This window comes from Python bivittatus, unplaced genomic scaffold (assembly GCF_059951505.1).
Source record: "Python bivittatus isolate LINGU-HERP-01145 unplaced genomic scaffold, Pbiv_v1 ctg000320_np1212, whole genome shotgun sequence".
Classification (NCBI taxonomy): Eukaryota; Metazoa; Chordata; class Lepidosauria; order Squamata; family Pythonidae; genus Python; species Python bivittatus.
Window position 1 is genome coordinate 10,133,802 of NW_028277052.1, and position 16,672 is coordinate 10,150,473.

Genomic DNA, 16,672 nt, shown 5'->3' on the forward strand with positions numbered 1-16,672 from the left:
CTACATCTAAGATGACCCCTTCATATTGACCTTAAGCCCACACTGAGTTTGGGACATGTCTTCTAGATGACAAAACTAGAAGAACTTGGCTGCTGTGTATTTGAATTTTTGTATTTGTAGTTGGAATTGTGTTTAATTTATTTGAATATTGTTCTTTGCTGCCCAGAGTCATTTGTATGGGTGGCCATACAAAATGAATGAATGAATGAATGAATGAATGAATGAATGAATGAATGAATGCACACACACACACACACAAATGGCAAGCTGACTTGTACAGAGAAAGAAGTAGAAAGCTGCTCAGAGAGTAAACCATTCTGCTACATGATTACTTTGGGTGGGACCAATCCCACCCGATATGGAGATGCATGAGAAGTCCTCTTCCCTATCACTGGAGACCAATTGGAATGTAGTGAGGCCAGAACAGTGAATGATGTGTGATGTAGTGGACCACCTTCTCCAGGGATATGGGATTGTAAGAGACTTTGATTGTTCAATTTATTGTAGCAGCCTGCTAGCAATTTTCTCATGGTGCACAGATTTGGAGTTATTACCTGAGGCTGAACCAGACTGATTAAATCTGCTGGCCATACTATTTTTCATTGTTCATTGGGTGTAGGTATGAAGAAACCAGATCAAGCAGGCTGGCATGTTTTTCTTAGATGCTGCCTCAAAAGGTTTTGGCTTTTCCCCATGCCAGAGTCTTTTAAAGGCAAAACTGCATATTAAAATTGTATACGTCTATCAACAGCTGCTTATATAATCCCATTGTATTGGGATTCTAACACACACCTGTGCCCGATCTTTGCAGAGCATTAACCACCCAGAATTTATCCTGAATAATGCAGTCCTGTTCTGTAACTAACCTGAATTAGCATTACTTCTTCCTGGAAATTATATCTACCGTATAAATAAATAAATAAATAAATAAGCAAGCAAGCAAGCTAGGCTGTCATAACAAGGAAAGCTTCCTGAATGAAACTAGATTTTAGCCAAAATGCTACCACAATTTAAATATTATGAAGAACCATTTTGCTTAACAGAACCGACATTTACAAATGGATCATAAAGCGCCAAGGTGTTTGGATGTACATCAGTCTGCAACTGGCAGTAGATTTTGCTCACCGAATAATCAGGAAAGCCACAGGCCTCCAGCTTGGATTCCGGCAACATTTGGAGCTTCCAAATCTGTCCCATATTTCCTCCCGAATATGAATGTTGTTGGAGGCTATTCAAGTGCAGCAAGAAACCCCTTTAGGGAAGCAACAGCTCCTGGTTGTCAGTTTCAGAGAACTTAATTTATACCAATTTTCCAAATGGGTTGAGAGAATAAGGATGTTTGCCTCCACAGATCCATACGTATTGATTTGAACCCACTGACCCTGTGCAAAATCAATACCGGATTTTAAAGCAAATATTAACACTGCACAAGCTTTTAAACAAATAGTGGTGTTATTTATTGGACAGTTTCTCTAGTCGAACAATAATTTATAGGCTAGTTGGATGCAGGGATGGAGGGAAGCCAGGAGAACGCAAACAGTTATTCTTTATGTGCATCTTTCTTTCTCAGGCTAGTAAGCAAAATTGGCCTGGAAAGTTTTACAGAAGTCAGAAAGCGACGCTTGGCCTAATCTAACTTGTTGAATTTTTGAGGTGGCAGCAATTATTCTTTGTGTGAGCCTTCTGCCATAGGCAGAACCGAGGCCCAGAATCAGAGCTGAAAAATACATAAATAAGACGACTGTGGAGATTTCTGGTCTAAGAGAGAACCAATGGCTAGCTGGGGGGTCAGTGGGGGGTAGAGCCAGAGAATATTTCACTCCCCAATACATTGCTCAAAACCCCACTGTCCCGTCAGGTACTACCTGGGGCAGCTGCACACAGAACTGACAATTCCCAGTCTTGGCTCGTGTGTCGTCACGGTCTAACTTCTTACGCTTTGAAAAAGGCCAGCATCAAGCAAATCATCTGCAAGTGCTGAGAGACTGGCTCTATAGACATTTACCAGGCTTCAAAAAGATCTTTCCCCCTTTATTCTCCCACTGTGTACAGGGGGGTTAAACGACGTTGCTATCCAAAGCTAAGAAAACTCTATAAATACTTTGGGGAGAATCAAAAGGAGGAATCTGCCAGCGTTAAGGGGAGAGGAAACAACTGCCACTTTGGAGGCTCTACCAAGAGTTGGACAACTGGCATCTCAAAGACCCTTCCTTTTCTGGCAAGTGAACTCTCTCTTTCATTTTCCCCCCTAAAGAATGTGACCTTTAGAACGAGCCCCATTCTTTTCAAACTGGCTAGAAGCTCAGCAGTATATTTCATTATTTACAATGCTTACAAACTTCCCTTCCTGAAATTTTAATAAGAGGTTTTTAGTGTCAAAAGCCAGAGATTACAGGCCATCCCATAAGTCACCCGTTTTCTGTTTTTGTTTTGCTTTTTCAAAGAAAGAGAGAAAGGAAGGGAAAAAAACATAAAAAGAAAGGCTTTTGAGATCACACAGCTGTGTCAGAGCAACAGCTTTGGAATCAGGTACCAAGGACATCTGCAAATGGCAGGAACTCGCCCACAACTAATTCACAAAGTACAGCTTGCAGATTAGACACTAGCACTTCCGTGGGTGGCTGTCTGGTCCTTATTCCATTGCTAAGGCCAATAATACAACAATAATATATACACACATGACTCTGTACGTAGAGCAACTTCATCTGTTCAAAAGGCCTTTGTACAATCAAATATTTGGACAAATTGGAATACCACAAGGACAGCCATGTTCGCGGCACTAAAAAAGAATTAGCCATGCCCACATATACTAACAGCTCAACAGTTCCTACTTCTTTGAGTATTACTGCTTAGTAGCCTTACATAACCTTACATAAATCCTAAAAGATGTGACTTACTCTGGAAGAATTGGCGAAGGGTTGTTCACTTGACGAAAGCCACCAAGATCACTTTCTTGGGGCAATTCAGAACACCCAGACTTTTTCTGGCACCACCCCCCCGCAAAGACTCAGGAGTATATTGTCAACACTCACAGCAAAATTTCAGCAGCAGTGCATTTTATTAACTTCGTTTTAAAAATGCAATAGAAATGAGAGTAAAGAGTTATGTTGTCAAGACCACACTAGGCAAAACACAACCTTTTAAAACATATTAAAAGGGGACCAAAGCTCCAGCTTCTCCAGTGATATTTCTAGCAGCCCTCAAGAACCAAATAAATAAATAGGCCTTAGCTACAAATTTTTCCTGCCCTTGCCGTACTGAGGTCACAGAATGCATTAAGTGGGCACACAAATCAGTAAAACTCATTGAGGGGGGCTCTGCTACTCTGCCAAATCACTTAATACACGTTTCTCCACAGAGTTCTATCCATTTGGCTATAATATTTAGGACCTGCCTAGGAGTGTGAATCACACATTATGAAAGTAACTTTGTACCATCTTTTATGTGAGCAAAAGAGGCGTGTGAAAAGGGGACAAACTGGGCCTAACTGTCCTGGTCTACTTAGACCAAATGTTGAATGGAAACAAGTAGATAGAGTAGGGATTAACAGGACGCTCCTCTCTTTAAATAATACACAGAATGCTAACTAGGTGTGTTTTGGGCAAACACGTCAACATTTGTGCGTTTTCCCTCTCCTCAGACATTATTTACGAAGCAGGGGAATGAGGGCTGTGGGGAGGGCTTCTGCAATTATTAATATGTCACATACGAATATCCATATGTTACGGATGTGCTGTAAGGAAGGGGAGGACACAAATCCAAGCCCCCCCACCAACCCCCCTAAAAAGCCCCCCAAAGAGCAATTTTGCTTTAATTTGGGAGAAAAGGGTAGAAGAAAAACTGCATTCAATTTTAATACAGAAAGCAGATCAATTTGCTTTACAGCAGCAGCAATACCCACAGCCCGCATCACAGGTAACTGAAATAAAAAGCATCTGAGACACACAGAGACACGCAAGCTATTAAAAATTAAAGTAATGCTTAATAGCCTTATAATGGCTTAGTTATACACGTTAGCTTATATAAGCTCAGAGGAGACAAACCTTGAAAGGAACATTAACTAGACAATAAAGTAAGTAAGTGCCTCTGGGGGATGCTGGCAAAGCAGAGGTAAAATGGAAAGCATGTGCGGAGAGGGTGGGGGTGAAATGCTAGAACTTGCAGCTCTTAAATGCTGTCAAAAGGAAATTAGCGTGAAGTTTCAAATACCTCAGGGGCTTGGTAGCCTGGACAGACACTTTTTCCTTTTCAACATACTTAAAGCAAGAGGATTAACGGTTACAGTTGTTCAAAACGTTGCTCACTCCTGATTCAATCACTCTAGCTGTGGCTTAGCATGATGTGTGAATGCAGTCACCCAAACCTCTTTGTAGAATGAGGATTTGACCCTTTCCTCCATTTTAAAACTACTTTTTACCTGTCTAGTCCCAGTTCTTGGATGATGATAGATTACACAACCAATGTAAATATGGAAAATCCTGCCCAAGAATGCTTTTACACATTCATTGTTGGAGCCCCATTTTCTTTTTACCTCAGTTTGGACCAACAAGTTTATCACCTATTTAATTTTATTAGTCTAAAGTTTACTGTGAACCTATACTTGACTTTCTTCTTTGAACTGCTCTGCTGTAGAGAAAGTATACAGAAAAGAGAAGGACTGATTATTCTTCCTTACTATTCTGATTAAGTTAATTTCTTTATTAACTTTAGTGGGATTAAAGACAGTGCAGCCAGCAGGTATGAAAACTTCAAACTCCCTCAGCCTCCTGACTTTTGTTTCTCTGTTTTAGAGCATTTCAGAATAGAATATTTCAAAAAACATGCAACACACTGCCCATTAACTCAGGGCTGCATATGGCTGTTTTCCAACTGGCAGCAGGTCTTCCCTGAGATAATCCCACCTCCCCCCACCCCCAATAAAGCTCGGCCATGCAAAAGCCTTTTAATTGGATGCAGAAACCCAACCTGCGGCTTTAGATATGCAAAGCACTAGCGGCAGCATCTGGCTCCTGTGTAAGAGATGCCATAACTCAAGTCTACTTGAAACATAAGAACACGTTCAAGCCATCATTTATTTCTTTACACCGTACCCCATTAAACCATTTATCAGTTCGTAAAGAGTAACAAGGAAGCAGCATCGGAGCCCTCTGCTACTCAAAGAAGCTTCACTAAATATAAAGAGAAGCTATTTTTTATTCTAAGGCCTGTATTAGTCCCGCAACGTATGTTGTTCCCTGCTAATCTGACCAGAGCTGGGCAGATGAAACTTAAAACTCTCTGCTCATCACCCTCTGCAGACAGGGTGATGGTTGATATTGCTCCCGCCCAGATGCATCGGTATAGTACAAATCAACCCTGATACTGGAAAAGCAGCTACCAGGGCTTGAAGTTACACCCTGGAGCTTCATTTATGACAGTCTGTCTACCTAATATGACAGGCTAGTTTTTCAAATGAGTGCTAGGGCTGGCTTTGATTCTGTATCATCATGATTACCAATGATGTCTTAAAAGGCATGACATAAGACATTTAAGGAAACTATCTAAGGAAACTTTCTTGGCCTCCTCAAAATGTGACAGGCAGGCAGCTGGGATGTACAATCCAACCCTTTGAGGAACCACAAAACAAGATGCACATGTTTCACTAAGGGGCTTGCTGAAGCCATAATGCACATTTTTTAGGATTATAAATACAATGAGAAATGGATGGCAAATGTTATAAATAAAAAAGGCAACTTATGGTGTTTTTATGGCATGCTTGATAGCTTAACACACTGTGCCGGCCCAACTGCAATCTATTCAGTTTGCCACAGCATGTCTGAACCAAGTGGGGAAGTTAATTTGTACTTCAGCTATTTATCTCTCTCTACTGTTTCTGTAGTTATTATTTACATTAACAATTTAGATCCCAAACAAGTAAGATCGCCCTTATAATCTAAGTCAGACTGATGCCCAGATTTTACATTAGTAAAATACATGGCAAGGCGAAAATAACATAGCAACAGCTTGCCATTCAGATGCATCGGTATAGTACAAATCAACCCTGACAACATAAAAGGTTGCAAGGATCCTTATCCAAGGGAGCCACCTTGTGGAAATCACATCTTCTCAAGCAGAAGCAAGAAGCTCACAATGACTAGTATGAATGCTTGTCTATACTATGAGCTCCCTTGGAGAGCAGACTTGGCAGGGAGGTGTCATCTCTTTCTTCTCCTGATTTAAAAAGAGCACAGAATATCTGTGTTCTTGCCAGCTTTTAGGGCTCATCAACCCCAAGGACAGCAATCTGGACTCAAGACAAGCACTATGAAATGCAATAGCTCCCCCTCACCACACACTTTTAAAGACCAAACCATTTGAAGACATAGGCAAGACAAAGCAAGGTTGCATGTCTGAATGGTTCCACCGTGGAGGGAAAGACCTTGCCTATGGAAACCTAGTGATACAAAGTTTCATCTTGCATATTCTGCACTGGAATAAAAAAATGTTTGATAGGGTGCAAAACGTATAATGCTTTTGCATTTGGTATCTTGAAGTCTGTTGCAGGCACGGTGAAATCGAACAGGACAGATTAATTTGAGATACGCTGGAAGATGTCAGAGCAACCAGGGGAACGGGTGGACAAGTGGCAGCTGAGACCACAGCAGGAATGTGGGCATGGCAAAGTCTCAGAAGGGACTCTCCCTAGTTTCTTGGGCTGTAAAGGCAAGGGGGGAGAAATGTACCTTCAGACTTGGAAGATTGATGTCAGCCTTGTGAAGCAGTCCAGACAGGAAGCATGCCCAGATGAAGTAGCTCTACTTTATTGTAAGGTTACATTAACAGGATCTTGCAAGTCTGGAAGTACATTTCAGACTTTAAGTGGCTCAGCTGCTGGTAATCTGCTCATTCCCCGGCTTGCAGCTCTTCCCCGTCTCCCAAGGTCATTCCCACAACCGTTACAGAAGGGTCCTGAGAGACACAAAAAAGGAGCTGGTGGGACGCCTATGGCTTACGGGACAGCTTCCCCTTGGTGTCGACCAAGTTTCCTTGGATGGCCACTCACCATTTAATTCTGGAGGAAGGAAAAGGCGGTAAGTGCTGTAGATATCATTGGACATCTGGAGCTGAAATGCAGTGTGCTTCTTTAGGAGTTCAGCAATGTTCTCTTCCTGGAAGGGAATCTTCTCAAGAATCACTACAGCATCTGTCTCATCCCCAGAAGCACTATTCACCTACGGAAATAAGAACATAAAATAGTTCTCTGCTATACCAAACCAAAGACTAATTTAGGTCATTCTCTGATGCCAGCAACCACTAGCAGATGTCCTTGGAAGCTCACAAGCAAGACACAAAAAGACCAAAGGCCGTTCTTTTTATATTGCAGCAGACACTACTGAGTAGCACACTGAACAGCTGGCTGCAAATATATATCTATATCTATATCCATATCTATATCTGTGTGTTCCTATACAGTATATGTATGAGGAAAGTATCACAAGTATAATGATAGCTCTGGCTGAAATTTAGTCCAGTGTTTCTTACCTTTTAAACCTTTACCATCCACTATCATGAATATTTGATCCTTAATCCACAAGTTAAAAACTGGGATATAAAACCAGGATTCAGATAAAGCATTTTTTTTTCTGATATACTGGTGTAGATTGGACAATCAGATATGAAACACAGACCTCATGCGTAAGCTGAGTGAAATCTTTCTGCTTGATGGTCATCAGTCAACTCTAAAACCCTAAAATCCTGAATGTGAATATACTTGTCTGTGTAGATGTGAATTGGCAAGCCATTTCTATGTACTTTGGAAGCCTTACTAGATATGTACAAGTACTGAAATATGTAAATTAAACATTTCTCAAGCATGCTAGCCTAACAAGTAACAGGGAGCTTACAAGACTGACAGAATATTTAGATATTTAAGGGAGAGGAGAAGAAACTAGGGATGATAAGATAGAGGAGGAGGACTTGGTCTGCACAAGCCACTAATAAGAATTTACTGTATGTTTTATTACAGCCAGTCTCCTGGAAAGATTATTAGTGTAGAAAAATTGTGTGCCATGATTAACCTTGTGATACACTGTACTGGGATGAGGGATGGGGGAATGACTCATCTGTATCTACTAAATCTGACCTTGGCTATTCCAACAAGAAGCACATTACCTGTTTTTGCTGGTGCTTTCTAACTGTAGTTTATCGATCGTTCGCCCCCCTCCCCCCATTTAATAGCTTTACTCACCTGCACCTTGAATTTGACCTTGGGCCTAATCCACCTTCCTTTTAGAAAAATCGTTCATCTAGAATTTACACTCTTCTTTTAAAATTATAGAGATGCTTGCAATTTCCTGACACTTCACTGTATGCCCTGGTTATCTCGAGGTGGATTTACAGAAGACAATAAAAGAATTAATCCAGCTGTATCCCCTGCACTCGGGAGAATCTGCCTTTGAAACACAATATAGCTGTAAATGGAGAATTAAAAGAGTACTTGCAATTTTCCGGTTCTTACAGGTCCTGAGTGACAAGTCCATCCATCTTATTTACAGCATTCAAGTTAACTGCTAGTTTGCAATTCAATTTCACTTTAAACACTAAACATGAAAAACTGATCTCCCAGCCAAAAGCAATAGATATGCTAATAAGAAAAATAATTAAATCTAGAGATATATATTTAATGCTTTTGTTTGGTGAAATAATAGCAATCTGGGCCCTCTACTACACAATTTCACTCAATTGCATTACTGTTATACCCCATTTATTCCTCACTGCCAAACCTGGAGGACTAGGCCTCATCTAGGACATCTCCTTTCCCAAACTCCGGCGTGATTTATTTGGTTTTGGCTTAGCACATAGTGGGAACCCATCCACTATGGTTTATTCAACAAACTATGGTTAAAGGGCTTAGCATGGTGTGTAAACCCATGTATTCTGATATGTAAACCCCATGTATTCATAACATTAGAATTAGTAGAGAATTTATTCCCAGGTCATTATCAATGATTCTTCCCAATATGTAGCCTGGGTGTTCTGCAATATATTTTGTCCAAAAGCTTTTTCTGCTGAGTATCTGCTCTGTAGCTAGAGTCTGAATAGCACAGGTGCTTTAGAGCAAAGAAGGAAGAACTAGGTAAATAAATGGTTCTGACCCATCAGTTGAAGTTAGACTAGAGAATATTTTGTTTCTTTCTATATTTTAGTTGTTACAGCAAGTGGCAGCATCTAGCTAACCTTGGCTGATCTTGAAAAAGTACAACAGGGTAGGATCTGGTCAGTACTTGGATGGAAGACCACAAGAAATCCCACTAGATTGTATGCTAGATTAGAAAGTTTAGAACAGTGTTTCTCAACCTTAGGAACTCTAAGATGAGTCGACTTCAATTCCCAGAATTCCCCAACCAGCACGGCTTGCTGGGGAATTCTGGGAGTTGAAATCCACACATCTTCAAGTTGCCACGGTTGAGAAACACTGATTTAGAAAAACAACAGAAGAATGCAATGGCAAGCCATTTCTGTACTGTTGCCAAGAAAATGGAATGAACATGTCCATATGATTACCAGAAGATGAGCTTGAGGGAGTTTTTACTATAATTACCTCAAATTCTTTCCCATCTTTGCCTGATACCTCTCATTATCTTCAAACTTTATTTATTAGTCTCCCAGAAAAACCAGAACACAGGTAGGATCCTGTCTTTAATTTAAGTAGTTACACCAAAGCAATTCAACTTATGTGAGCAATGTGTACAGGCCACCTATTATCAAATCTGCATTTATCATACTTTAGGCTGTTTTGTTTCTTTTTAAGTTGCTTCCAGGTTTGCTAATCATGAAAAAAAATGGCAAGGGGTTTTGCAGGATGCTAAAGACCTCACACCAGCTAAGGGAACTCTTCTGAGTTTAAGGATTTCAGTCTCATGTACAGATAGTCCCCAGATTAAGAATGCTTGGTTTAAGGACAAACCCTAGTTAAGAACAGAGCCCACTGTAGCAAAATTCTGAGTTAAATACACAATGATTCAAGATAATTACACAATACTACTGAAGATATGTTTGAAAATATAGGGAGTCCCCAGTTTAAGAGCGAGTTCCATTTCCAAGGTCTGTCCTTAAGTTGAATATGTACGTAAGCTGGAACAGTATACTTAAGGACCTTGGAAACGGAACTCACTCTTAAACTGGGGACTCCCTATATTTTCAAACATATCTTCATACCCATTTAGTCCTAAGAATAGAGATTCATAGAAAACAGTAGCCTGAGCCAAATTCTCAACTGTGTATATTTTCTTCCATGTTGTAAAACCACAAGGCATATTTTAAATGCTGAAATGTTTGTTTCTCAAACTTGGCAACTTTAAGATATGTGGACTTCAGTGGCTGGCTGGGGAATTCTGAGAGTTGAAGTCCACACATCTTAACGTTGCCAAGTTTGAGAAACACTGGTGTAGACTCAGGCTGCAAAAGAAAGCCCCTATTGCAGCTGAAACGCTGCTCCAAGCAAAAATCAGTCTCCCTTGTGCTTCTTTTAAGCTGCCTATTTATGAGTTGGACAGCTATATAAATCTGATAAATAAAAATATACGGAAACCCAAGAGATCAGACGCTCAGGGGTGCTATTCACCAGGAGTCTGTTCTGAAGTCTATGCACATTTTTATTTTGCGCAGGAGGTGATCCAGTTTTCCCATTTCTACTCCTAGCTTGAGCAGAGAAGCCTCCTGCTGCTTCTTTCGCCCACCTCAGCAAACGGCAAACAAACGGGAATCCTCAAAAATTTGGGAAGTGAAAAAGACCACACACCATCTCTGCACTAAATACGAGAGACCAGGTTAAAGAGACTTCTCTTTAACCTCCTCCTCTTCTCAATTATCTCCATCATCATCATTTTTCCAGTCCATCTTTCTATACCCACAGCAAGCAGATTCTGACAGCACTTTTTCCTAAGAGGGGTGGCCTTGGACCACAAATCCCACCACCCCCGTCAGCACAGCCTGTTAATGGGGGTGATGGGAGTTGCAGTCTGGAGCACCTTGCAGAGCGACCGGCTGCCGGAAGGACAGGTGTACAATGACGCCCCGCGCTCTCTAGCCTTCGCCACTATGCAAATCGATGACGTTTCCTTCCCAAGGGGCGGGGCGAGTGAGCCGTCGCCGGCTAACCCCGCCCTGGTCTCTCATTGGCCGCCGACGAAGCCAATAATTCCCCTACCCGCCCGTGGAGGAAGATCGCCTTTTCCCGCGCAGACTCCCTCAGCACTTTCAGCACGGAGAGCTCGGCCAAAGGGAAATCGCCGGCGGCCGGCCGTTCATTTTGGGACGCGGCAGACCCGTTCTTCCCCTCTTTCTCCTCACGCTTCCTCTTAATGGCGGGGGACTCGGCCATCTCTCTAGCACCGGACGAGTAGCGCGCATGTGCAGTTGGTTCAGCTCCAAGTGCGCGCCAGGTAGCGGAGCGTTTCGGTAGCCCCCTCTACCGGCCGGAGGACGCTACTACCAGGAGCAGATGGGGAACTTTCCGAGGACGCTTGCGCCTGCGCACACCCGTAAATCTTAGCTCCGAACGTACACTTACTAAAACTACTGTATCCGCGCAATAGTTTTGTGCAAGGACTTCATGGGGTTTTTTTGTTTTTTGCAATTAGTGCTCAGTGTATCTTTGATTAGAAATGAACCATGGAACACATTCCATTCAGGTACATTAAATTGTTTTAACAATGCAAGTGAGAATTTAAATCTCTGAGCTAAGTGCCAAAATCTCCATTATGTGTTGTTTAAAATACAGAAAGATTTTTTTTAAAAAAGATGGTTTCGTGGTTCATTTTTCTAAGCCTGACTATGCTAATAGGAAATACATGTGTATGTGGGTCTATACAATACCTTTATTTCAATTATGGCTGAGACAGTCTTTCTCAAACTGATGTGTTTGAGTTTAATGTCCATGCTGGTCAGTGGAAAATATATTTTAGCTGTGGCAAACTGCTGGACCATTTACATTTCTCAACACCACGCTGAGAGCTTCCGCGATTTACAGAATCACACAATTTGCATGGTGACAACTGTTCAAAGGAAAGGCCATGCCTTGTGGCACCACTGTGTGTCTCATTTGAAATCCAGAAATGCATTCATGATGCTCAACTGTGCTCTAATTCCTTTATAATTCTATCCTGTCTAGGCGGACATTCAACAGGAGCCACATTTTATGGTGCAACTTGAGGCAGGCCTACTCAGAAGTAAACAGAACTGTGGGAATTGGATCAGGAGGTTGCTTGTGTCAGAAAACGACAGACACGGGTTCGGTTGTCCAGTAGACAGAAGTTTTTATTGGGCACGTTTGCAAAGGTGGGTCCCTCCCGCAGCAATGGAGGAACCCCGAAGCAAGGTCTGACAGGTTTTTATACCCCCTATCTGTCCTCCCCCTCCTACGAGGGCTTGGCTCACAATCTCACCTTTTTTACCGCCCCGGAGCGCCGCTAATTAACCGCAAAACCGCAGGCATTCCACTTTCCGAATCCAATCAGCGCAATACACATTCCAATCCCCACTTGACCCGACAGCCGCCCTCTGCCGTTTCTCTTCACTCTGGTGCGATCGTGCCTCTTGCCTGCAGTCTTTCCTCCCTCCTGCCGTCCCTCTCCACTCTGGTGCGAGTGTGCCTTCTGCCCATCCTCCCTCCTGCCGTCCCCCAAGGCTGCCCCAAGGTGCACAGCGCTCTCCCATAGCAAACATGGTTAGTTTGAGGCCCTCACTTCTCCCTGCCTTCTCACAATCCCCCCTTTTTCTTTTCACGCCTCTGTTGGGCCTCAAACCTGGCTAACAGGATTGCTCCCTCGTCCCGGACCCAGGGCTTCACACACTGGGACAGGTAATTCCCACAAGCAGGGAGGCATTGCATTAAGCAACATACTAGGACCAGTAAGGCAATGAAGCCAATAGTACAGAAAGTTGTTTTAACCAAGCAAAGTTAGGTAACCAACTAGTGAGCCACGACCAATTCCATCCCTCTGGATCCTCGGATATGCGAGAGGCTAAGGTCTTCAACTTGGCTAGTTTTGCTTCAATATAATTCTCATTGTTGGTTAGGTTAAAGCAACAAAGACCTTGAAAAGATTCACAGCCTTGTCCTGCCCTTAATAGGAGATAGTCTATAGCTATCCGATTTTGAATGACCACCCTCCTGATCTCAGTGACTTCTTCAGTGAGGGCTGCAATGAGAGAGGATGTAAGGTTGACACTTTTAGCCAGGAGGCAGGCCACCTTCCTTAGGTCCAGATAAGTTCTTCCGCTTAGTGCAGGAACCCCTACTAAGGAGAGGGCCAGAGCCATGGCTTCTGTTTCGGACAAGAGTGTCACATCACTCTCACAATCAGATGGCAGCTCCCTTTTTCTTTTTTCTTTTGATGGGTGCGCTTGCATTGGAGGCAGGGCATATAGAGAGGTCAGGCGCCCTATGGCACAAGGGCCCCCTGAACTATAGGCTGGAACATAGGTGTAAGCTTCATGTCCACATAACAAAAAGAAACCTTTAGGTAGGTATAGAGGGGTTGAGGCGTAAGGGATATTATAGATCCCTCCACAAGTGAAAGCAGGACCTTTTGAGGGCAATGGGGGGTACGGTTCTGGGTATTGTTGAAATATACACATTGAGTTGCATTAGTTGTCCCCAAGAGATTTAGAGCCATTTGCCTTTGATTAGTCCAGGGTCTTGGTATGGGAGAAGACCCAAAATGATAGAACATCCCCCCACACGGGGGATAAACCCCAGTGATCAAAGCTTTATGTTCCAATTCTACGCCTTTATGTTGGTCATCTCCTCCCTGCCTTAGTTCAGTTCCTTTTAAGTTTTACTTTGAGTCCGTCTCCCGGTTGGGCAGTCCATGGTCGGGCCCCTGTCAGGTCCGAACCGCTGATTCAGTTGTCAGGAGAACTTGGTATGGTCCCTCCCAAGACGGCTTCAGCTTCTCATCCTTCCACGTCTTTATCAGGACCCAATCCTCTGGCTTGTGGGGGTGTTGGTCTTTCAGCAAGGGGGGCCGTTGAGCGAGGAGTCCCTGTTTTCTTAGAGACGAGAGATTGTGACAGTACCAAGAGATACTTTCTCAGGAAGGCATCCTTTAGCTCGGGGATAGGCTCTCCCATTGGAGCCAGGAAAGGTCTTCCCATCATCAGCTCGAATGGGGAGACCCCCACATCCTTGCGAGGGGCTGTCCGCATTCGAAGCAGGGCAACCGGAAGTGTCTTTGTCCAAGGTAGCCCTGTTTCCAGCCCCAGTTTGGTGAGATGTTGCTTCAACACCCCGTTGGCCCTTCCCACAGCTTTACAGTGTCTACCAAAGCCTGCACCCCCCGTGAGACCCTTCGTGCAGTTTCTCCACCATCCCCCTCATGTCAGCACGGCTCACTACTGGGGTCCCCTCAATTGTAACCCAATGACCTGCTTCCTCCCTGCAACCTTCCCTTTCCAGCAGCTGTGAGTAAACCCCGTTCCAGCCAAATTTTCCCGAAAGTGTGCACTACTCCCCAGGCGTATCGCGAGTCTGTGTAGACGGTGAGGGACACTCCCTTTCCCAACTCTAGTGCCCGTTTCAAAGCGTGCACTTCACACAGCTGAGCCGACCAGTCCACTGGTAGTGCCCCCTTCTCTATTGTCTCTCCCTCCGCAGTCACTATGCGTACCCTGACTTCCTTTGTCCCTGCTCTACTCGGCTAGACCCATCCACAAACCAGACCTCACCCTCCTCCAGCGGGACCTCCTGCAGGTCCTCCCGGGTCTTTGTTTGCAGCTGCAACAGGGTGGAGCACTCGTGCTCCGCCGGCTCCCATTCTTTCCGCTCCCCCGCAAGAAATTCCGCTGGGTTCAAATTCCTGTCTGTTCCTACCACCACATCAGGACTTATCCGGAGAACTGTCTCATATTTCAACATCCTCCCTTCTGTCATCCAAGCAGCCGCCTGCTGACTAAGCACACTTAAGATCTGATGGGGTGAATGGACAATCACGGGGCTCCCAAAAGTGAGTTTTTTCCCTTCTGTCACTAGCACAGCAGCGGCAGCCACTGCCTGCACACAAGTCGGCCATCCCCTCACCACTGGTTCTAGGGCTTTGCTCAGGAAGGCCACTGGTTGATATTTCCCAGCCCGTCTCTGAGTCAGCACTCCAATGGCAGTTCCCCCATGGGCTGTAACGTATAGGTGAAAGGGGGGGGGGCAAGTTCGGTAGAGCCGGGGCCGTCACCAGGCTCCTTCGTAATTCCCCCCCACTTCTCTGTGTCCCTGTCTGTCCATTCTACCCTGTCAGATGATCCTTTCAACTTCTCATACAGAAACTGAGCCTTGCTCATGTACTCATCTATCCATAGCCGGCAATATCCTACTAGACCCAGAAACCGCTGCACCTCTGTTTTAGTATGAGGGGGCTTCAACTGCATTATCCCCTGTATGGGAGAAGGATCAATCAACTTCTCGCCCTTCCGGAGTACATGTCCTAAATACTTGACCTCCCTTTCCACAAATTGGACCTTCCCTTTTGACACCTTCAATCCTTCTTCAGCCAACCAGTTCAATAAAGCCACTGAATCTTCTCTCACCTTTACTTCCTTCTCTCCAGACACCAACAAATCATCCACATACTGCAGCACCCGAGAACCCCCAGGGGCCCGGAACCCCTGGAGTTTCTCTTCCAAAGCCTGTCCAAACAAGAGGGGGCTCTCGGTGTACCCCTGGGGCAGCACCGTCCATCTCAGTTGTTGCTTCAGCCCACGCCTCCCATCCCGGGACAGCGGGTATTGGGCTTGCCGCAAACCCGTCACCCCTGGTTTCAAGGGGATGCTAATTGGGGCTATGCGAAACCGCCCCGCCCCCCCTTCTCCTGCCCATACCTCAGGGTTCACAACCTCCACGTCCGCCTCCCGCAACAAACACATCCTTTCTGCCTGTTCCACATTCCACAACTCCACTCCTAGACTACCCATTAGATCCCTTCCCAGCAAGTTCACTCTCGCCTGTGGGATCAGTAACACATCTGCAGTTACCTCCTTCCCATTCCACTCCAGTCTCACTCCCTCCAGTACGTCTGCCTTGACCGGAGAGCCTCCCACCCCCATCACCGATACCGACGTGCCCCGGGATTTCGCAATCCCTGGGATGTTCGAGAGGCTCTGGTGTCCACGAGGAACTGCCGTTCCTCGCCGGTGGGACCCACCGTGATGTTTACCAAGGGTTCCCCGTGGGTCCCGGTTGGGGAACCATGACCCCCCTAGTCGTACAGGGGGAAACTCCTCTCATGTTCTCCCGATGTTCAGCATTATTGGGATCCCAATTTGGGTCTGCCAGAGGGAATTTAGTATCTGCGGCCGGGGCATTTGGGACATTTGCATTCCTTTGCTCCCAAGCCCCGAGCGCAGCTCGCCAAATCTGGCCCCTCTCTTCTGGCGTATAGAGGTGGGCTAAAATGTAATTCAGTTCCCCCAGGAGTATTCCACCGGGCCGAGAAAAAGTTCCAATTGTTCGGCGACGGTATGGGCGTTCTCTTGCATACGAGGGAGGGTCCTTTTTAATTCCCTCAACTCACTGGGTTTGATGGGAACCGTTACGTAACTGGTGACGGCCACCCCCTGTGCGTTCGTTCCGTTCGGGACTTCCCGGACGGGGAAGGCACTGGCCGACCTTAGAATAAAGGGCACGTTCTGAATGTCTTGG

At 44.7% G+C, this 16,672-nt stretch overlaps 1 protein-coding gene across 1 annotated transcript in view; it reads right to left on the reverse strand.

Annotated features, from left to right (window-relative positions):
• Positions 1-11,394, reverse strand: part of DCPS (decapping enzyme, scavenger) — a 42,632-nt gene extending 31,238 nt beyond the window's left edge. The window contains exons 1-2 of the mRNA XM_007420049.4: positions 11,189-11,394; positions 7,043-7,211 (exon numbers count right to left, since the gene is read on the reverse strand). Of these exons, the coding sequence (XP_007420111.1) occupies positions 7,043-7,211; positions 11,189-11,362 (343 nt within the window). The 5' untranslated portion in view covers positions 11,363-11,394. The remainder of the gene's footprint in view (positions 1-7,042; positions 7,212-11,188) is intronic.
• Positions 11,395-16,672: the final 5,278 nt, after the last annotated feature.